The 23,819-nt window shown below is 44.7% G+C and overlaps 1 protein-coding gene across 1 annotated transcript in view; it reads right to left on the bottom strand.

The window, feature by feature from the left end:
• Positions 1-16,007: 16,007 nt before the first annotated feature.
• The window catches only part of LOC112070566 (chondroitin sulfate proteoglycan 4-like), a 92,460-nt gene continuing 84,648 nt past the window's right edge, over positions 16,008-23,819 (bottom strand). The window contains 3 exon segments of the mRNA XM_070439031.1: positions 16,008-19,642; positions 21,421-21,743; positions 22,025-22,202. Of these exon segments, the coding sequence (XP_070295132.1) occupies positions 17,882-19,642; positions 21,421-21,743; positions 22,025-22,202 (2,262 nt within the window). The 3' untranslated portion in view covers positions 16,008-17,881.

Genomic DNA, 23,819 nt, shown 5'->3' with positions numbered 1-23,819 from the left:
CAGACGTCCTTCATTCTACCAGGTCAGCACGTCCTTCATTCTACCAGGTACAGACACGTCTTCATTCTACCAGGTACAGACGTTGTTCATTTCTACCAGGTACAGACGTCCTTCATTCTACAGGTACAGATCGTCCTTCATTCTACCAGGTACAGTCGTCCTTCATTCTATAGTCTCAGAGTACAGATGTCCTTCATTCTACCAGGTACAGACGTCTTCATTCTACAGGTACAGACTCCTTCATTCTACCAGGTACAAAGACGTCCTTTCATTCTATTCCAGGTACAGACATCCCTTTCATTTCTAACAGGTACAGACATCTCTTCATTCTAAATCAGGTAAGACTGTTTACATTTAACCTACCGGTACAGACGTTCCTTCATTCTACACAGGTAACAGAAGCGTCCTTATTTATATGCTACCCCTCCCTCCCACTGTCTGGCTACTCTCCAAGACACACACACACACACACACACACACATGCAACTATGCACACCCACACAGGCACAAACACACTTGTCTGATTTTGTCTTTGTATTCTATAGTGTACTTTAAAGTGAATAGAGTGCCATTTGGGACACAAGCCCAAGTATTGTTTAATGCACTTCTGTCAAAGTGGGAGAGACCCAGCTGTTACCTCTCTGTGTTGACTGCCTGGAGTGCCAACTGGGTGGGGTTTACAGTTTTGGGACTATTCTATTGGTCCATTAAGCCAGATAAGCTCAATCAAGCACAGAGATCGTTTTTGAAAAAAAAGAATGGCCACGGAGGGGATGTCTGACGTTTTACGGGATCTTAACCAGTTGTGCTATTCTGTGTGTTTTTTCGCGTTGTGTAACTTTTTCTTTAATGACCGAAACAAGCTTCTGTACATCAAAACAGCGATTACTCACCTCGGACTGGACAAAGGTTTTTCTTTAATGAATCGGAGGCTAAATATTTACGGCTCCTCCCGGACCAGGTCCAAATCCCCGTCCTTCGCATGAAGAGCAGCAGCAAAAGGAGCAGACGGGTGGGAGAACTGATGAAACCGCCCCCTAACCTCCATTGTTTTGGCGAACGTACAGTCACTGGAGAACAAACTGGACGAGCTCCGTTCGATACTATCCTATCAACGGGACCTGAAGAACTGCAATATCCTACAGTATGTTTCTCCGAGTCGTGGCTGAACAAGGACATGGATAATATACAGCACCAGTCAAAAGTTTGGATACACGTGCTCATTCCAGGGTTTTTCTTAATTTTTTACTATTTTCTACATTGTAGAATAATAGTGAAGACATCAAAACTATGAAATAACACATATGGAATCATGTAGTAACCAAAAAAGTGTTAAACAAATCAAAAGGGCTTCCAAGATGGCGTAGCAGTCAGACGTCTTTGTCTTGTCTCGTCCCATGTGTATATATCTTTTTCTTCGCGTTCTTTTTAATATTTTTCCTAAACCTCAACTTCAAAATACTCTCCTGCAACCCGCCTCACCCAATGTGGTGTGGATCTGTTTTTGTTTTTTTCCTAAAGTATTTCTATTTACCTCCAAACTGGAATTCCTCAACTGAAGCTAGCTAGCTAACTAGCTACCAGCTATCAGCTATCAGTCAGCTAACCACTGCTAGCGGTCATCAGCTAACCTTTAGCTCGGAAAGCTCTCGCCAGTTCGTACAACGCGCTTCAAACCAGAACATACCGGACCTATTTTTCTCTCCATATCTCCGGATTCCTACCATAAACTCTGAACTTTTTCATCTGGATCATCGCAGCTAGCTAACCGCAACCTGAGTTGACAACTCCTGGCTAACGTTTCCGTCCCGGAACGAGCACCAACTAGCCTGGGGCTAGCCCATGCTAGACCCATCTCCCGGCTCACTCCTGGGCTACAATATCCGGACCCTTTCTACTGCCGATACGGGGCACGGAACCCCACCGATCCTCTACGACTGGAATACCGACATAATCTGCCCGAGGATTCCAACAGGCCTCTCAGGCGCGACGCAGCGAAGACTCAATAGCCTTGGTTTTTCTAATGACTGCCTCGCCTGGTTCACTAACTACTTTGCAGACTTTTCAACCGTTCGCTGCCCGCACCCGCCCGCCCGACTAGCATCACCACCCTGGACGGTTCCGACCTAGAATATGTGGACAACTATAAATACCTAGGTGTCTGGCTAGACTGTAAACTCTCCTTCCAGACTCATATTAAACATTTCCAATCCAAAATCAAATCTAGAGTCGGCTTTCTATTTCGCAACAAGGCCTCCTTCACTCACGCCGCCAAATTTACCCTAGTAAACTGACTATCCTACCGATCCTCGACTTCGGCGATGTCATCTACAAAATAGCTTCCAACACTCTACTCAGCAAACTGGATGCAGACTATCACAGTGCCATCCGTTTTGTTACCAAATCACTTTATACCACCCACCACTGCGACCTGCATGCTCTAGTCGGCTGGCCCTCGCTACATATTCGTCGCCAGACCCACTGGCTCCAGGTCATCTATAAGTCTTTGCTAGGTAAAGCTCCGCCATATCTCAGTTCACTGGTCACGATAACAACACCCACCCGTAGCACACGTTCCAGCAGGTATATCTCACTGGTCATCCCCAAAGCCAACACCTCATTTCGCCGCCTTTCCTTCCAGTTCTCTGCTGCCAGTGACTGGAACGAATTGCAAAAATCGCTGAAGTTGGAGACTTTTATTTCCCTCACCAACTTTAAACATCAACTATCTGAGCAGCTAACCGATCGCTGCAGCTGTACATAGTCCATCTGTAAATAGCCCACCCAATCTACCTACCTCATCCCCATACTGTTTTTTTTTTGCACACCAGTATCTCTACTTGCACATCATCATCTGCTCATTTATCACTCCAGTGTTAATCTGCTAAATTGTAATTATTTGCTCCTATGGCCTATTTATTGCCTACCTCCTCATGCATTTTGCACACACTGTATATAGACTTTCCTTTTCCACTGTGTCATTGACTTGTTTATTGTGTTATTGGCTTGTCTATTGTTTACTCCATGTGTAACTCTGTGTTGTTGTCTGTGTCACACTACTTTGCTTTATCTTGGCCAGGTCGCAGTTGTAAATGAGTACTTGTTCTCAACTAGCCTACCTGGTTAAATAAAGGTGAAATATATATATTTTTTAGATATATATTTAATATTTGTTAATTGCAATGCATTCCAGGTGACTACCTCATGAAGCTGGTTGGGAGAATGCCAAGAGTGTGCAAAGCTGTCATCAAGGCAAATTTAAAATATTACATATATTTTGATTGTCATGTCAATAACATGGCTGATTCCTCTCAACTCTGGCAATTACAATCTCATTTACTGTCTGCAGCGCTCTGACGTGACGACTGAGAGAGTTGGGTTGCCACTGCCAGCCCCGAACAGAACAAAAGAGGGCCACCAAACAGAACAGAAGAGAGATTAGCTTTTTTGAAGATGATAAATGCACTGGGCCATTGTGGTGGCAGATTAGGAAGTGGCACTCTCCCCAAATTGGGGACAGTGAGAGAGTCAGTGTTTAAAATGTTTTGGTGAGGAGGCAGGGTAAATTGGGGACAGTGAGAGAGTCAGTGTTTAAAATGTTTTGGTGAGGAGGCAGGGTAAATTTGGGGCAGTGGAGAGAGTCAGTGTTTAAAATGTTTTGGTGAGGAGGCAGGGTAAATTGGGGACAGTGAGAGAGTCAGTGTTTAAAATGTTTTGGTGGGGAGGCAGCTATAATTGGGACAGTGAGAGAGTCAGTGTTAAAAATGTTTTGGTGGGGAGGCAGGGTAAATTGGGGACAGTGAGAGAGAGTCAGTGTTTAAAATGTTTTGGTGGGGAGGCAGCTATAATTGGGGACAGTGAGAGAGTCAGTGTTTAAAATGTTTTGGTGAGGAGGCAGCTATAATTGGGGACAGTGAGAGAGTCAGTGTTTAAAATGTTTTGGTGAGGAGGCAGGGTAAATTGTATTTGGATGGTGCATTATCTTTTAGATTTTTAGCTCTTTGTGACAGGGTGAGCTGTAACTATGGTACAGTTGAAGGTGAAAAACAGGGACCTTGTTTATATGTAGTAACCCATCCCTGAAACCAGAGAATTCTACACTGGATTGTAAACACAGTTACGTTACATTCTGTATCCCATGAGATATTTCACAGCTCAAAACCAACACCCAACCTGAGGAAATAACATGTACATGGTTTACAGACTCATTATTTTGAGACACATCGTGTTGTCATGTTACGTCCATAAAGCACAGTGAACAGATTGTGATAACAAGCCATTGCTGCAAAATGTGAATCATGAACATTTGATTAGCCATCTGGGTATGTCTGTGTAGAACCTCTCTAGCTAAACCATTCAGCAGCACTCTTTGTCTCTCTTGTCTCACAGAGTACAGTCCTTTTCTCCCCATCTTTCTACTCGCTCTCTCTACTCTCACTCTACCCTTTCTCTATCTCTCTTTCTCTCTACCTCTCTCTCTCTACCTTCTTCTCTCTACTGTATCTCTCTTTCTCTAACTCTCTCTCTCTACCTTCTCTCTCTACTCTCACTCTACCTTTCTCTATCTCTCTCTCTCTTAACTCTCTCTCTCTACTGCTTACCTCTCTTTCTCTAACTCTCTCTCTCTACTCTCACTCTAACCTTTCTCTATCTCTCTTTCTCTGTAACTCTCTCTCTCTACCTTCTCTCTCTACTGTATCTCTCTTTCTCTAACTCTCTCTCTCTACCTTCTCTCTCTACTGTACTCTCTTTCTCTCTAACTCTCTCTCTCTACCTTCTCTCTCTACTGTACCTCTCTTTCTCTAACTCTCTCTCTACCCTCTCTGTCTCTTTACTGTACCTCTCTTTCTCTAACTCTCTCTCTACCCTCTCTGTCTCTCTACTTGTACTCTCTTTCTCTAACTTCTCTCTACCCCTCTGTCTCTCTACTGTATCTCTCTTTCTCTAACTCTCTCTCTACCTCTCTGTCTCTTTACTGTACCTCTCTATCTCTCTCAACAGTCTCTCACACTATAAAAAAGTTGACAGGATAATACCATGTTAGTCAATATGTATTCTTCTTTGAAAAATAAAAAGAATAATTGAGTAAGAAAGACTGTTGGTTAAACTATACTGCAGTGTTGAGCAGTAGGGAGGGGATATATAGCTGAGGAGGAAGGTGGGAGGAGCTATAGGAGGACGGGGTTATTGGAGCTATAGGAGCTGGTGGGAGGAGCTATCGAGGCTGGTGGGAGGAGCTATAGGAGGTGGGTGGAGGAGCTATATGATTCTGGTGGGTGGGGTTATATGAGGCTGGTGGGAGGAGCTATAGGAGGACGGCTCATTGGAGCTATAGGATGCTGGTGGGAGAGCTATCGGAGGATGGTGGGAGGAGCTATATGAGGCTGGTGGGAGAGCTTATGAGGCTGGTGGGAGGAGCTATAGGAGGACGGGCTCATTGGAGCTATAGGAGGCTGGTGGAGGAGCTATAGAGGACAGGCTCATTGGAGCTAGGGGCTGGTGGGAGGAGCTATAGGAGGCTGTGGAGGAGCTATAGGAGGCTGGTGGGAGGAGCTATAGGAGGACAGGCTCTTTGGAGATTATAGGAGGCTGGTGGGAGGAGCTATATGAGGCTGTGGGAGAGCTATAAGAGGCTGGTGGGAGGAGCTATATGAGGCTGTGGGAGCGAGATATGGAGGACCGGGCTGGTGGGAGGAGCTATAGAGGACGGGCTCATTGGAATGGTATAAATGGAACGGAGTCAAACATGGTTTCCATATGTTTGATGTGTTTGATACCTTCCATTTATCCATTCCGATGAGCCCGTCCTCCTATAGCTCCTCCACCAGCCTCCTCTGATATACAGTAGAAAACATCTAACATTGAACTGCAAGCGTGGCTGGCTGGGGCCTCAGGTTGGCATTACACGTATGCTACGTTCCAGACAGATAACGTTATGATGTTAACAGCAGCCGCACTGCTCGCCATGTGTGTGTGTGTGGTGTGTGTGTGTGTGTGTGTGTGTGTGTGGTGTGTGTGTGTGTGTGTGTGTGTGTTGTGTGTGTGTGTGTGTGTGTGGTGTGTGTGTGTGTGTGCGTGTGCGTGTGTGCGATGCTGTCAGCCACAGACACATGTGGAACTGAGAACTCTTTCGGACCTGAAGTCAGCACTTTCTTTGAGTCATACGTGGAGTGTCTGAAAGTGGACATTGCCAAATAAGTGGGAGGGGTCCACATATGGAAATCTAACAGCTATTGGGCAGATTGGTTGCCACTCAAGATCGTTTTGCGTGGCTACTGCTGCTTCCTTAGCACTTTAGCTAAGCCTAACCCTTTTCTGACCTTAACCTCATTATCCTAACCTGCTAGGCTAGTTCCTAACCTGCTAGGCTAGTTCTCCTACCTCTAGGCTAGTCTACTAACCTGCTAGGCTGTTCTCCTAACCTGCTAGGCTAGTTCTCCTAACCTGCTAGGCTAGTTCTCCTAACCTGCTAGGTTAGTTCTCCTAACCTGCTAGGGCTAGTTCTCCTTACCTGCTAGGTTAGTTCTCCTAACCTGCTAGGCTAGTTCTCCTAACCTGCTAGGCTAGTTCTCCTAACCTGCTAGGTTAGTTCTTCCTAACCTGCTAGGCTAGTTCTCCTAACCTGCAGGTTAGTTCTCCTAACCTGCTAGGCTAGTTATACTAACTCTGGCTAGGCTAGTTCCTAACTGCTAGGCTAGTGCTCCTAACCTGCTAGGTTAGTTCTCTAACCTGTCATGTTATTTCTCCTAACCTGCTAGGCTAGTTCTCATAACCTGCTAGGCTAGTTTCTAACCTGCTAGGCTAGTTCTCCTAACTGCCAGGTTAGTTTTCTAACTGCTAGGCTATTCCTAACGCTGCTAGGTAGTTCTCCTAACCTGTCATGTTAATTCTCCTAACTGCCTAGGCTAGTTCTCCTAACCTGCTAGGTTAGTTCCTCCTAACCTGCTAGGCTAGTTCTCCTAACGCTGCTAGGTTAGGTTTCTCCTAACCTGCTAGGCTAGTTCTCCTAACCTGCTAGGCTAGTTCTTCTAACCTGCTAGGTTAGTTCTCCTAACCTGCTATGCTAGTTCTACTAACCTGCTAGGTTAGTTTCCTCACCTAACCTGTAGGCTAGTCTCCTAACCTGCTAGCGTTAGTTTCCTAACCTGCTAGGCTAGTTCTCCACTTAACCTGCTAGGCTAGTTCTCCTAAACCTGCTAGGCTAGTTCTCCTAACCTGCTAGGTTATTCTCGCTAACCTGCTAGGCTAGTTCTCCTAACCTGCTAGGCTAATTCTCCTAACCTGCCATGTTAATTTGTATGCAGTTACCCATACTTGCTTTTTTCTGGGCTTCAGTTCCCTCTTTCTGTCACCCTATTAGTTCATATTTGAATATTTCTCAAGGGAATCATCAAATTAAACCGTTGCTGAAACTGCTGATGTGACCTTTGACCTGGTGGTTGAGAAGACTGACTAATCTGTTGCTGTAACTGCTGATGTGACCTTTGACCTGGTGGTTGAGAAGAATGACTAAACTATTGCTGAAACTGCTGATGTGAACTTTGACCTGGTGGTTGAGAAGAATGACTAATCTATTGCTGAAACTGCTGATGTGACCTTTGACCTGGTGGTTAAGAAGACTGGCTCCTCTGTTTCCTCTGATCACAACACCATGACTCTCCTTATCCAGTCACAAGTTCCTGTTGTTGTCTTGTTTTAGAGCAGGCTCCTCCCCTTTTCTCCCAGCTTGTTGTTCAATCTGACACGACACGACGAAAATAAATCACCAGCTTCTACCGGAATCCCTTTTGTTAGCCAATACATGTGGAAGATGGACGATTCACTCCACTCTTTGCACATGCTCAGTTTTATTTGACAAGACAGGCCTATCAGTTCTGTAAAGCTTTAATAAAACAGTGATGGGAGCAAGAGCAGTATTTAGGTTTATCTTTTCTTTGAAGTTCGGTAAAGCCTAACTGAATGTGCACTGTGTACAGGTACAGTGATCGGTAAACTGTCTGAGCAACTTACCTATCACCGTACCTGTACACAGCCAATCTGTAAATAGCACACTCGACTACCTCATCCCCATATTGTTATTTATCCTCTTGCTCTTTTGCACCCCAGTATCTCTACTTGCACATCATCATCTGCATCATCTATCACTCCAGTGTTGATGCTAAAATGTAATTATTTCCGCCTCTATGGCCTATTTATTGCCTTTCCTCCCTACTCTTCTACATTTACACTGTACATAGATTTTTCTATTTTTCTTTTGTGTTACTGACTGTATGTTTGTTTATGTGTAACTCTGTGTTGTTGTTTTGCTTTATCTTGGCCAGGTCACAGTTGTAAATGAGAACTTGTTTTCAACTGGCCTACCTTGTTAAATAAAGGTGAAATTAAAATGTTCTTTAAAAAAAAAATTACATTTTAAAAAGAGCGTTGTGAAGACATGTTCTGCACTGGGAGAAAGAATGTGTAATTACACCTCTCCTATCGTACCAGTAGATTGGGGGTAATTATGATCTAATTATATACATCATGTTGATGAGCTGATGGCTCTAGCTAGCTGTTAAATCAAAGGCAAGATCAATGTTTTTTTGTTTTTTTTAAGACAATAGGAAGAGAGAGAGGAAGCTAATGTTAATCTCAGACAAAATGGAAATGGTGTCCAACGCAAACTGGTCTCACTGACAAACGTAAAGAAATAAACGTAATCTTTACGACATCTTGTGCTCACTGCTATCATCACGGGATATGTCATATGTCACGTTTCTCCACAAGACTAGTGCTGTCATGAGTCCAGTTGAGCAGTGCAGTAACATGTACCAGTGCAGACCAAGGGGCTGTGTGGGTCTGACACAGATTAGAGGACAGTGTGGAGTGCAATAGAGATTGCGTCATCTATGGATCTGATGGGGTCGGTATGTAAATTGGAGTGGGTCCAAGGTGTCTAAGGTGAGTGTGTTGACGTGAGCTGTGAGCAGCCTTTCAGAGCATTTCATGGCTATAGATGTGAGTGCTAAGACGCAATAGTAATTTAGACAGGTTACCTTGGCATTCTTGGGCACAGGGAATAGGGTGGTCTGCTTGAAACATGTAGGTATTTCAGACTGGGTCAGGAAGAAGTTGAAAATCACAGTGAAGCCACTTGCCAACACATGCTCTGAGAACACATCCTGGTAATCCTTCTGGCCTTTTTATTTAACCTTCATTTAACTAGGCAAGTCAGTTAAGAACAAATTTTTATTTACAATGACGGCCTACACCGGGCCAAACCCGGACGACGTAGGGCCAATTGTGCTCCACCCTATGGGACTTCCAATCACAGCCGGATGTGATACAGCCTGGATTCAAACCAGGGACTGTAGTGACACCTCTTGCACTGAAATGCAGTGCCTTAGACCGCTGCGCCACTCGGGAGGCCTTGTGAATGGTTTAGTGTTGCTTGCCTCGACGCGAGCAAAGAAGGCGTTTAGCTCGTCTGGTAGGCTCGCATCACTGAGCAGTTTACGGCTGGGTTTCCCTTTGTAAAAGTTTGTGATAGTTAGCCAGCCCTGCCACATCCAGCAAGCATCAGAGCTGGCGTAATAGTCTAAGTCCTTGACCCTTTGCCTGTTTGATGGATCGTCGGTGGTCACGGAGGGATGTTTTTTTATAAGCGTCCGGATTAGTGTCCCGCTCCTAGAAAGCAGCAGCTCTAGGCTTTAGCTCAGTGCGGATGTTGCCTGTAATCCATGGCTTCTGCTACTGTTGATATGGACATACTCCAAGGGTTGGTCTGAAATGGCACCCTATTCCCTAGCTACAGATTGGCACCCTATTCCCTAGTTACAGATTGGCACCCTATCCCCTAGCTACAGATTGGCACCCTATTCCCTAGCTACAGATTGGCACCCTATTCCCTAGCCACAGATTGGCACCCTATTCCCTAGCTACAGATTGGCACCCTATTCCCTAGCTACAGATTGGCACCCTATTCCCTAGCTACAGATTGGCACCCTATTCCTAGTACAGACTGGCACCTTAGCTAATTGCTAGTAACAGAGTTGTCCACGCGCGCTATAATTCCTAGCTACAGATTGGACCTCTTTCCCTAGCTACAGATTGGACCGACTATTCCCTAGCTTACAGATTGGCACCCTACTCTATACTAAGCCACAGATTGGCACCCTATTCCTAGCTAAGATTGGACCCTATTCCAAGCTACAGATTGGCACCCTACCTATTCCTAGTTAAGATTGGACACCTTATTTGCCTAGCGTACAGATTGGCACCGCTATTCTAGCTTACAGATTGGTACCAGCTATTCCTAGCTACAGTTGGCACCCTATTCCCTAGCTAAAGATTGGTACCGCAAATTGACTATTCCCTAGCTACAGATTGGCCACCACTTATTCCTAGCCACAGATTGGCACTATTCCCTAGCTACAGATTGGCACCCTATTCCTAGCTACAGATTGGCACCCTATCCCTAGCTACAGATTGGCACCTATTGCATAGCTACAGATTGGCACCCTATTCCTAGCTACAGATTGGCACCTATTCCCTAGCTACAGATTGGCACCCTATTCCCTAGCTACAGATTGGACCCCTATTCCCTAGCTACAGATTGCACCCTATTCCCTAGCTAACAGATTGGCAACCGCTATATCCCTAGCTACAGATTGGCACCCTATTCCTAGTACAGATTGGCACCCCTATTCCTATCTACAGATGGACCACCTCCCCCTATTCCCTAGCTCACAGATTGGCACCCATATTCCCTTAAAACTTTTACAGATTGGCACCCTATTCCCTAGCTAAGATCGGACCCGTGTCTGATCTAGTTCACCCTCCGCACAGGATTGGCACCTTGGTATCCTACTCCTAAACTTTACCAATCTGTGTCTGTCTCTCATAGAGAGACCCTCAGACGTACTAGGGTTGGCACCTCTACTCCTCCTCCTACCTGATGTTCCTAGGCTACAGATTGGCAAGATCGGTCTGTTAAACCAGTGGTCTCTATTACTCCTCTAGCCTACACTGATTGGTACACTATCCGTTTCTACCACTGTGTCTTGGCATAGACTAATTCCTAATGGAATACAGATTGGCACCCTCAAGTTTGGGCCCTATTGCTACAGACTTAGACACCACTCTCCATGCTTTACTATTACCCTAGCTCTATTCATGGTACCTTTTGGCAAGTCTTTAGACCAGGGTGTCGCCTATTCTTTTAGCTAAACGTATTGACGGCACCGCCTATTCCCATAAGCATAAGAATTGGCACACTATTCCCTAGCTAAGATTGGGCCACCTACTCTAATGCTGTTTCGGTCTCTCAATAGGCTTACGAGAATTGGCACCCCTATTCCTGCTACAGATTGGCACCTAGTTCCTAGCTACAGAATTGGCAACCACCATTGGGTTCCTAATTCCTGCTAACACATCTGATGGAGTATCACTCTAATTCCTACTACAGATGTGAAAATCAGAACACAGTCTATTAGCCCTAAGCTACAGATTGGAGCTACACTGAAGTTACCGTAAACTACAGACTCTATCGGGTTCTACCCTATTTACTAGCTATTAGCGCATACTGAGCGCACCAGATGTCATTAGATGTAGCTTTTTAAGGATGCATTACTTCCAGAAGAGTGTTTGGTAGAATTTGCTCACACTCTTCAATCATTCTTCGTGGTCCAACTGCACTCCCTCATATATTTCTAGTTGATGAGCACGCAACACGCAAGTGGTTATGATGAAATTAGAATACGTAGCATTACGTCGCGAATCTAGTGGCTCAGAGAAGCCCGAGGATATTGTTTGATGCTAGATACTTAAGTATTGAGCAGCGCACTCTTTGATTGGATTGCTCTCTTTAGTCGTGTTATTATCTAAAGGATTTTACCATCCAGCGAAGCAAGTAGATTGGGAGAAGGTATTGTATTTACCAAACCCCACCTCACAAAGGTCCTCACCTTTTCAAACACACTTCAACCAAAAACACTCTGGCTTTGTTACGAAACAATACAATACTTTTGTAAATATACTATTGTACCTTTAGTAACATACTGCAGTTTTCGAACACAACTTTGGCTTTGTCTCTACGTAGGCCTTAGCCGTTCTTTTTTGTTTGTCATATGTGGACATTCTTCGTACTGTGGACGGTCTTCTTCTAGGACCTTGTGGTTTCTAACTATCAGAGTAGAAAGGATCTCTGTGCGTTATTACAATTAGATTACTTGTTTATCTCCTGACTCCTGACATTCACCACGATAAAAGGGCTTTTACTGACAGCTGACGGACCTCATTTCTTGTGATTCTCTGATTGCATTAGGTTGTTTTTGGGAAACGAACAACTAGTCTGGTCCCAGATCTGTTTGTGCAGTCCTCGTTATCACATCGCATATGGAGTTGGCAAGGCAGCACAAACTGATCTGGGACCTGTCTACTGCACAGAACCATTTGAAACACATGGTTAAACCAAAACCACACCAACACACATCTACTACAGACATGCGTTATATCCCAGAATCTGGGCAAAGACTACATCCTGCCATCAAGAACATCTTGAAAACATGTTAACCACCAATCGACCACAGGTCTACCTCTACATACAGTACACACTTTTAGCAGATGGCTTATTCCCTAGAATCTGGGACCAGACTACTGCACAGAACCATCTGAAAACATGTTAACCAACCAATACACTCTACTACAGATGGCTTATTCCCTAGGTGCTGTTTCATATCCATTCAACCTCTCCAACCAAAGTAATTAAGAGACACCAGAGAGCAGTAGTGATAATAGTAATTAATATGTTGCCTGATGGACCCTTTTAATTGAGCTACACTACAGTGTCTCTTGTTTCAGTGAGCTCAATCACAGTTACCAGACGGTCTGTCGTTATTTTATATATAATATAGTACACTGTAGTTTTCCACTGCATGTATATCGTTTAAAAAGCAGTTACTGTATTTTTAATTTTGCACCAACGCCATCATCAATCAGCAGTTTTTTAAGTTGCTCGGAATCCACGTCACCGAGGGCCTTGTCACGGACCAACAACACCAGCAGTCTCGTCAAGAGGGCGCGACAGCATCTCTACTTCCTGAGGCGGCTGTAAAGATTCAGCATGCCACCCCAGGTCCTCTCCAAATACTACCGTTGCGTCCTGACCGGTTGCATCACGGCCTGACAGGTGTGGCATATCAAGAAGCTGATTAAACAACATGATCATTACATACCTCTACACCTTGTGCTAGAGACAATAAAAGGCCATGTCACACCACGTCACAGAATTGACATGCTTTTTAAATTTATATTTTTATTTAACTATAGGTAAGTCAGTCAAGAACATATTCTTATTTACAATGACGGCCTACCAAAAGGCCTCCTGCAGGGGATGGGGGCTAGGATTAAAAATAAATTAAATAAAAATATAGGACAAAACACACATCCCGACAAGAGAGACAACACTACATAAAGAGAGACCTAAGACAACAACATAACAACACATGACAACACAGCATGGTAGCAACACATGACAACATAGCAAGGTAGCAACACATGACAACACAGCATGGTAGCAACACAACAATACAACAGCACAGCATGGTACAGACATTGTTAGGCACAAACAACAGCACAAAGGGTAAAAAGGTAGAGAGACAACAATACATCACGCGAAGCAGCCACAACTGTCAGTAAGAGTGTCCATGATTGAGTCTTWGAATGTAGAAATGGAGATAAAACTGTCCAGTTTGAGTGTTTGTTGCAGCTCGTTCCAGTCGCTAGCTGCAGCGAACTGAAAAGAGGAGCGACCCAGGGATGTGCTGCTTTGGGGACCTTTAACAGAATGTGACTGGCAGAACGGGTGTTGTATGTGGAGGATGAGGGCTGCAGTAGATATCTCAGATAGGGGGGAGTGAGGCCTAAGAGGGTTTTATAAATAAGCAATAACCAGTGGGTCTTGCGTCAGGTATACAGAGATGACCAGTTTACAGAGGAGTATAGAGTGCAGTGATGTGTCCTATAAGGAGCATTGGAGGCAAATCTGATGGGCGAATAGTAAAGAGCATCTAGCCGCCCGAGAGCACCCTTACCTGTCAATCTATAAATTACATCTCTGTAATCTAGCATGGGTAGGATGGTCATCTGAATCAGGGTTAGTTTGTCAACTGGGGTGAAAGAGGAGCGATTACAATAGAGGAACCCAAGTCTAGATTTAACCTTAGCCTGCAGCTTTGATATGTGCTGAGAGAAGGACAGTGTACCGTCTAGCCATACTCCCAAGTACTTGTATGAGGTGACTACCTCAAGCTCTAAACTCTCAGAGGTAGTAATCGCAACGGTGGGGAGAGGGGCATTCTTCTTACCGAACCACATMAACTTTGTTTTAGAGGTATTCAGAACAAGGTTAAGGGCAGAGAAAGCTTGTTGGACACTAAGAAAGCTTTGTTGTAGAGCGTTTAACACAAAGTCCGGGAAGGGGCCAGCTGAGTATAAGAATGTATCATCTGTAAATAAATGGATGAGAGAGCTTCCTACTGCCTGAGCTGGGTTGTTGATGTAAATTGAGAAGAGCGTGGGGCCTAGGATCGAGCCTTGGGGTACTCCCTTGGTGACAGGCAGTGGCTGAGACAACAGATGTTCTGACTTTATACATTGCACTCTTTGAGAGAGATAGTTAGCAAACCAGGCCAAAGACCTCTCAGAGACACCAATACTCCTTAGCCGGCCCACAAGAATGGAATGTTCTACCGTATCAAAAGCTTTGGCCAAGTCAATAAAAATAGCAGCACAACATTGCTTAGAATCCAGGGCAATGGTGACATCATTTAGGACCATTAAGGTTGCAGTGACACATCCATAACCTGAGCAGAAACCAGATTGCATACCAGAGAGAATACTATAGACATCAAGAAAGCCAGTCAGTTGATTATTGATAAACAGGGCAAGATAGAAATTGGCTATACATTTCTACAATATATTTCTATACAATATATTCACTCATATGACATCACATACTTGCAGACAAATACCACAGCTAGGGGCTGTATCCAGGCACTCCGTGTTGCATTGTGCCTAAGAACATCCCTTAGCCGTGGTATATTGGCCATATAGCACACCCCCTCGGGCCTTATTGCTTAAATAGTACATGTGAAGGTCAGTGAGTCAGCTTCCGTCAGTCCCTTGAAATTAACAACCACATTGGTCATTATTACAAGGACTTCCTTGGCTGTAAACCCATTGAATTGCTGCAAGTATGTGATGTCATATTACACAATACCAATCAATGAAAGTCAATGCAATACTCATATCTACCTAAATATTTTACAAGAAATTATCTCTTATGAATACCTGAATAATACATATATATTTTTAAATAGCTGCTAAAGATAATACACAACACATATGAAATATATAAAATATGCACAATCATATAAATTGATGATCCCATTATTTTTTTATATAGAAAATACGTCTATTTCATTGTCAGTCAGTGTATTTAGTAATTCACAGTATCAATCTACTCATTTTTATACAACTATGGTTATACCCACTACTATGTTTATCATAATAACCCAATGAGAAGGACTGAATAGAACATACATCAACCAGGTAACCATGCTAGCGATGTCATGTAACCATGCTAGCGACGTCATGTAACCATGCTAGCGACGTCATGTAACCATGCTAGCGACGTCATGTAACCATGCTAGCGATGTCAGTGTAACCTGCTAGCGCCGTATGTAACCATGCTAGCGACGTCATGTAACCATGCTAGCGACGTCATGTAACCATGCTAGCGACTTCATGTAACCATGCTAGCGACATCATGTAACCATGCTAGCGACGTCATGTAACCATGCTAGCGACATCATGTAACCATGCTAGCGATGTCATGTAACCATGCTAGCGACATCATGTAACCATGCTAGCGACGTCATGTAACCATGATTTTTCTTTATGGATTAAAATATATATATATATATATTGTATGTATTAATTATATGATGAATAGAAACGGAGGAGTTATGTCACATATGCAGCTATCAAAAATATATGGGAATGTCTGCTCAATCCAAACTAACAACCAACCAATTGTAGCATTACCACAAAAATGGAGAAGGCAAGTGGAATAGGGAGAAGGTAGGGAACTTGTTTGTCTGCCATATATTAAAGATACAAATTGGCTGAAAGGAACTGGCATAAATAGAAAAATATACCAGTTTCATCTGAGGACAAAAGTATTGACAGCTGCACCATACAGGTTGCAAAATAAATTGGAGGAGATTTTTGATGTACTGATTCCATGGCACATGGTTTATGAACTGATAAAAAAAACACTTGATTCAACACTTAGAGATTTTAAAAGTACATGTTTATACAAAATTCTTGCCACCAACAGAATGCTATATATATGGGGTATAAAACAATCTCAGCTCTGTAGATTTTACTGCGAAGAGACAGAATCACTAGATCATATATTCTGGTATTACCCCTATGTAGCTTGTTTCTGGTCACAGGTTCAGGAATGGTAAACAAATAAATCACAACATTCATTTAAAACTAACCTTACAAATAGCAGTGTTGGGCAATTTGGAAAGCTGTAGTCAATCAATAAATAATCGAATAATACTCGTAGGAAAGGGTTTTCATCTTTAGCTCACGATCTGCAACAAAGAGCTACAGTTAGTTTCAGAGTGGGTGGCAACAAAGAAGATAGTCTGAAATATTAAAAAATGTAAACTAAAAAGCATTGTATTTGGGACAAATCATTCACTAAATCCTAAACCTCAACTAAATTTTGTCATAAATAATTTGGAAATTGAGCAAGTTGAGATGACTAAACTGCTTGTGGTAACCCTGGATCGTAAACTGTCATGGTCAAAACATATTGATACAACAGTAGCTAAGATGAAGAGAAGTCTGTACATAATAAAGCAATGCTCTACCTTCTTAACAACACTATCAACAAGGCAGGTCCTACAGGCCCTAGTTTTGTCACACCTGGACTACTGTTCAGTCGTGTGGTCAGGTGTTGACTTGGCAGGAACTAATGGGGATCCATAATAAACCCCAGGAAGAGTAGCTGCTGCCTTGACAAGGACTAATGGGGATCCATAATAAACCCCAGGAAGAGTAGCTGCTGCCTTGGCAGGAACTAATGGGGATCCATAATAAACCCCATGAAGAGTAGCTGATGCCTTGGCAGGAACTAATGGGGATCCATAATAAACCCCAGGAAGAGTAGCTGCTGCCTTGGCAGGAACTAATGGAGATTCATAAATGTATATGTAAAATACATGTATATGTAGCAGACAAGCTGTAAAAACACAAAATATATACAATATGTGTCCTCTGAAGGGGGGGGGGGGGACGACATCATGTAATCATGCTAGTAACATCATGCAATCATGCTAGCAAACATCAAATATGAACATGTTAGTTATACACATCGATTCACTACGGCCGGGATTCTTACTAAGGCCGTGATCTGAATTGCACCCACATCACACTGCACTTTACTTTCCCACACTGGGTCATGGTTGGAGGGATAACTTCTGCAATAGTACTACAGAACATGAATGATGTTTCCAGCCAGCCAGAACTGTTTCAGAGGTTGTTGAGGTGAGGCGGACTAGCGGTCACTTACCTGCTCAGTTATAGGCTACCAGTTACTGATTGTGTTTTAAAGTGGTTGTCAGCTCTAATTTCCTGTACTGATTGTGCTCTACCAGCCTAAGTAGAAAAGGCTTTGATTATGTCAGATACAACTAATAGCTTAGTGTCATGGTTTACAGTTTAACCATGAGTGGGGCTGGTGGGGGTGTAAGGAATGGATGTTAGTGTTCAGGGTAGACAGTCCACTTCCCCATCCCTCCCCTAGGTGGCAGCAGCTACAGGGTCATACCCAGTACTGGTTCTGCTGTAGAGTGGGGGGTGTGGTCCTAATGACCTGGTCTGAACTCTCTGGATTTACAGCTTTCAATGAGCAGCTCGGCAGTGATGCAGAGTTGCTAACTGAGTCCTGATTGGCGAAAGGAAGCGGCCTATCCAAGGAAGGACTTCCAGGGCGGCTTGGGCTCAGCGGAGTCACTGTTACCGTTGGAACGGCCTCGCTCCTCTGCGGCTGGTCGTGATAGGCCGGTGGGGTTGAGGGCGATGGCAGCGGTTTCAGGGTCAGAGGTTTCTGCTTCCTCTTCCTGTTGCGTCTCAGCAGTAGAAACAGCACCACCAGGATGATGACCAATAGGAGCAGGACCAGGAGAGGTAGGATCACCAATAGGGGGTTGGAAGTCCTCTGTGGGTATGACTCTACTCGGACCGGTGTCATCATAAAGGGCATCTCAGAAAGGTCTTCTCCTCTACCCATGGTGGGTTTGCCCAAAGTTGTACCTGTCGAGTCGTTGCGGTTGGTGTTTCCCCAGTGATTGCGACCTTTGAACTTCTGGTGGGTCTTGCTTGGTCTCTGTGTGGAGAGGAAGGAGGTGGACAGGGAGGGTAGTGCTGTCCCAATACCAAACACTGTCGTTTGGTTCGTTTGGTTCAGAGACTGAGAGAAAGGACTGCTGGTGGTCAGGATGGGACTCTCTGTTCTTCTGACTAGTGATGGATCGTATGGAACGACAGTGAAGCAGAACTCTCCCTTGGCAGGTGGGACGTTCTCCGCTTTCACGACAAAAACCAACGAGTCGTTCAGCTCCTGCACTTCAGTCATGTTAGCGTTGAGCTCGATGGATAACCTCTCCTGCTTCACATCCTGAAAGGAGAAAGACTCCACCGGTTCCGTTTTCATACCAGCTTTGGCTTTTCCTCGGGCCAGCTTGCCGTACTTTGGCTGGGACACGACCTCGAAGATGGGGTCGCTGCCTGTTAGAGAAGCCAGCTCAGTTGCATTGAGAAAACCAGCGTTGAGTTTGACCACAATGCCATTGGGTATTCTCACCCTCTTGCCAAACCTCACCAGGGGCTTAACTGTGATGTTGACAACCTGATTCGTCAGGTTAGCTTCCGACGTAAATACAGTGAACTCAAAGCTGTCCTGACCAGATGTGAAGCTCGTCATTTGATAAAACAAGCGACCAGTCCTTAAGTCCTCCTGCTCAAACTGCCTCAAATCCTGGTTGTCCAGCCAAAGGATATTTCCGTACCGCGGCAGCTTGGTGATCCGGTAGTGAACCGCTGTGGTTTTCCCATTAGTCTCTGCAGCCAGACTCCCCTGGGTTAACGCTACACAGGTCTGACCCTGCTTCAGAGCCAGCCCTGTGTTGTTAACCAGGGAGATGGTGATCTCTGTCAACTCCAGGTTGAATAGCTTGTACACCGGCTCGTGGTGGCCGTCCGAGATACTGAAATAGAAGACCCCCGAAGCCTGGCTTCCATCGTGGACAAAGTAAACCTTCCCACTGTTGATCTGAGCCTGAGTGAAGGACACCACAGACTCATTCAGGCTTCCTCCCAGGGCCAGATAGCCGTTGTCGGGCTTGCTGATGACGATGTACTGGATGTCCTCTGAAGGGTTGTCCAGATCTTCCACATTGAGGTTCTGCAGCCCCAGGGCCACTATGTCCCCCTGTACCACACTCAGGCTGGGGGCTTTGGTGTTCAGGACGGGTGGCTGGTGGTTGATCGGGACCACTGTGATGTTGAACCACTCTTCTAGCACCTGGATAGAGAAGAAAAAGATGACTTCATTGTCCAATGTACACAGAAACTGCTTTAGCGTTTAGAGCAGAACTTCAATGTCTTCAATGAGGCAATTCATTTAGCGGCATACACAATTACAGTGCATTCGGAAAGTATTCAGACCCCATTACTTTTTCCACATTTTGTTACGTTACAACCTTATTTTAAAATGGATTAAATACATGTTTTTCCTCATCAATCTACACACAATACCCCATAATGACATCACAATACCCCATAATGACATCACAATACCCCATAATGACAAAGCAAAAACAGATTTAGACATTTTTGCAAATGTATTAAAATAAAAAAACAGAAATACCTTATTTACATAAGTATTCAGACCCTTTACTCAGTACTTTGCTGAAGCACCTTTGGCAGCGATTACAGCCTTGAGTATGATGCTACAAGCTTGGCACACCTGTATTTGGGGAGTTTCTCCCATTCTTCTCTGCAGATCCTCTCAAGCTCTGCCAGGTTGGAGCATCGCTTCACAGCTATTTTCTGGTCTCTCCAGAGAAGTTTGATCGTGTTCAAGTCCGGGCTCTGGCTGGCCCACTCAAGGACATTCAGAGACTTGTCCCGAATCCACTCCTGCGCTATTCGCTGTGTGCTTAGGGTTGTTGTCCTGTTGACAGTTGAACCTTCGCCCCAGTCTTCAGTCCTGAGCACTCTGGAGCAGGTTTTCATCAAGGTTCTCTGTTCTTTGCTCCGTTCATCTTTGCCTCAATCCTGACTAGTCTCCCAGTCCCTGCCGCTGAAAAACATCCCCACAGCTTGATGCTGCCACCACCCTGCTTTACCGTAGGGATGGTGGCAGGTTTCCTCCAAACGTGACGCTTGGCATGGTAGAGTCTGGCCACTCTACCATAAAGGTCTGATTGGTGGAGTGCTGCTGAGATGGTTGTCCTTCTGGAAGGTTCTCCCATCTCCACAAAGAAACTCTGGAGCTCTGTCAGAGTGACCATCGGGTTCTTGGTCACCTCTCTGACCAAGGTCCTTCTCCACCGTTTGCTCAGTTTGGCCGGGCGGCCAGCTCTAAGAAGTAGCTTGGTGGTTCCAAACTTCTTCCATTTAAGAATGATGGAGGCCACTGTGTTCTTGGAGACCTTCCATGCTGCATAAATGTTTTTGTACCATTCCCCAGATCTGTGCCTCGACACAATCCTGTCTCGGAGCTCTACAGAAATTCCTTCAATCCCATGGCTTGGTTTTTGCTCTGACATGCACTGTCAACTGTGGGACCTTATTTAGACAGGTGTGTGCCTTTCCAAATCATGTCCAATCAATTTAATTTACCACAGGTGGACTCCAATCAGGTTTTTAGAAACATCTCAAGGATAATCAATGGAAACAGGATGCACCTGAGCTTAATTTCGAGTCTCGTAACAAAGGGTCTGAATACTTATGTAAATAAGGTATTTCTGTTTATTTTATACATTTGCTAAAATGTCTAGAAACCTGTTTTTGCTTTGTCATTATGTGGTATTGTGATGTCATTATGGGGTATTGTGATGTCATTATGGTGMAGTGTGTGTAGATTGATGAGGAAAAACATGTATTTAATACATTTTAGGAAAAGGCTGTAACTTAACAAAATGTGGGCAAAAATCAATGGTCTGAATACTTTCCGAATGCACTGTGTGTACATACAGACAAAATCATGATTGAATATGAACAGACACGTACCAGCCCAACCATAGACAGTAGGCTACATGTGTGGAAAATGCAAGCTAGGTTACATATCATACACACCTGGCTGACGTCTAGAGGGCGCTGGGCCGGCTTTCCCTTGGGGTTCAGCCAGGCGTCGAAGACAAAGCTGTCATGGCGCGTCTCGGAGTCGTCGTGGCGGTACGTGATGCCATACTCGTCGAGGATGTACTGGGAGAAGTTAGGTTTCTCCACACTGAGGTTCCTCTCTCCCACCACGATAACGCCATGCCGGGGTAGAGACTTGACCTGGAACCAGACCTCATGGGAGTTGCGCTGGGGCGTGGGCAGCTTTAACATTAGGTTAGACGCATCCAGCTTGGACTTGTCGATGACAACACTGGCACCCTCTGTCACCACTGCACCTAGAATGCAATGAGAGACGAGCGTCTTTAACTTCACTAACATTTCACCAAACTTGATTTGATTAGCATTAACAGAACAAATGAAATGTATTAGAAATGTGTGGCTAACATTTCGACTACTAAAATAAATACCTGAGGCGATCAGGAGGAAGCCTGTCCGATTGCCCCTTAACTGCATAATATTCTTTTTTTTTTTTTAAATAACCATTATTTATAACATTGCATATTGGGATGCACATGATCTTCACCCATTTTACCAATGATTTCCCCCGACGACACACCTGTGTTAACGAGGAGCAGTGATTTGCGGTCGGTTCCAGCATTCTCATAGGAGATCTTGAAGGTCTGGGTCTCCAGGGCAGCCGGTGGGGAAAACACTGAGAAGGTCATTGAGTCCATGGCAGACCATCCAACCGACTCCACAAAACTTTGGGTGTACAAAACCTCCCCCTGGTCCACCTGACATACACAGAAGAAGAAGGAGAAGGAGAAGGAGAAGGAGGAGAAGGAGAAGAAGAAGAAGGAGAAGAATGAGAAGAAGAAGAAGAAGAATGAGAAGAATGAGAAGAAGAAGAAGAAGAAGAAGAATGAGAAGAAGAAGGAGAAGAAGGAGAAGAAGGAGAAGAAGGAGAAAAGTTAGATACTCAATTTAGCAAACCTTCATCCCATGGTCCACCTGAGACCACTAATCAGTGAAGGCTGGTGTTACTATAAATCGGACAGGCAAGGCCACAATATCCTCACTTTTGTACCCCTGTTTCAACGTAGCCGAAACACTAAAGAAAGCATTGAATAAAAACACTGAACATCAACAACTTTGGTATAAAAAAAACATCTCTTAAAAAAAACACTAATAATTCAGGACATGAACACTTCTCATGAGTCACTTCCTCCACTGGAGAAGATCTTGTCTGAAGTTGATATTCAGAATGGAAACAGATTTATAATGCATGTCTTTGTAGTCAGGTGTTGCTCCACAGAGATTGGACAGTTTGACCGAAGGCTTTATTCTTGTTTTGTAAAACTTTTAGTGGTTTTATTGAATGGATAGGACAGTGGAGATTACACAGGTAACGTGAGCCAGAAGGGCAGTGGGTTGGTTTTTCAAACCCACGCTGACTCTGCTACTGTATGTGTACCGGGGTGAGTAGTGCGCGGGTTTACTCATAACCTGCGGTGATATCCGCGAGGCGGGTGGGTTTAGGGTCATTGAATATTGTGTGGATGAAGGTTGGGTGGGTGGATGAGGGTGGGTGGGTGGATGAGGGTGGATGTGGGTGGGTGGTTGGGTGGATGAGGGTGGGTGGGTGGATGAGGGTGGATGTGGGTGGGTGGTTGGGTGGATGAGGGTGGGTGGGTGGATGAGGGTGGATGTGGGTGGGTGGTTGGGTGGATGAGGGTGGGTGGGTGGATGAGGGTGGATGTGGGTGGGTGGTTGGGTGGATGAGGGTGGGTGGGTGGATGAGGGGGGATGTGGGTGGGTGGTTGGGTGGATGGGGGTGGGTGGGTGGCCGGCGGGTTGAATAAAGGGAAATTCATATCTATAGGCTATATTGATGTTTTTCTTACGTATTTTTTTTATCTGGCATTAGTGTGTAAGCCTAATGCACGCCGAATGAAACCTGGCACAGTTCTATTCTGTTTCTCAACAGTGAAAACCTGGCACAGTTCTGTTCTGTTTCTCAACAGTGAAAACCTGGCACAGTTCTGTTCTGTTTCTCAACAGTGAAAACCTGCCACAGTTCTGTTCTGTTTCTCAACAATAAAAACCTGGCACGGTGTAACGGTTTTCCTCTTCGTCTGAAGAGGAGTAGCAAGGATCGGACCAATGTGCAGCGTGGTAAGTGTCCATAATGAGATATTTAATAAATCACTCCGGCCGCAAAACCTGAACCTATAGGGGAGGGTCTGGGTGGGCATTTACTGCGGTGGCGGCTCTGGAGCGGGACGAGGACCCCACTCCACCATAGTCTCGGCCCACTTCTGTGACACCTTAGGAGCGGCGACCCTTGTCACCGACCCTGGATTGGAGACCCTGGTAAAGGGCACCACTGGACTGAGGGGCGCCTCTGGACT

The sequence above is a fragment of the Salvelinus sp. IW2-2015 genome, unplaced genomic scaffold (assembly GCF_002910315.2).
Source record: "Salvelinus sp. IW2-2015 unplaced genomic scaffold, ASM291031v2 Un_scaffold1368, whole genome shotgun sequence".
NCBI classification, from domain to species: Eukaryota; Metazoa; Chordata; class Actinopteri; order Salmoniformes; family Salmonidae; genus Salvelinus; species Salvelinus sp. IW2-2015.
This window is presented reverse-complemented; position numbering and strand designations above follow the sequence as displayed.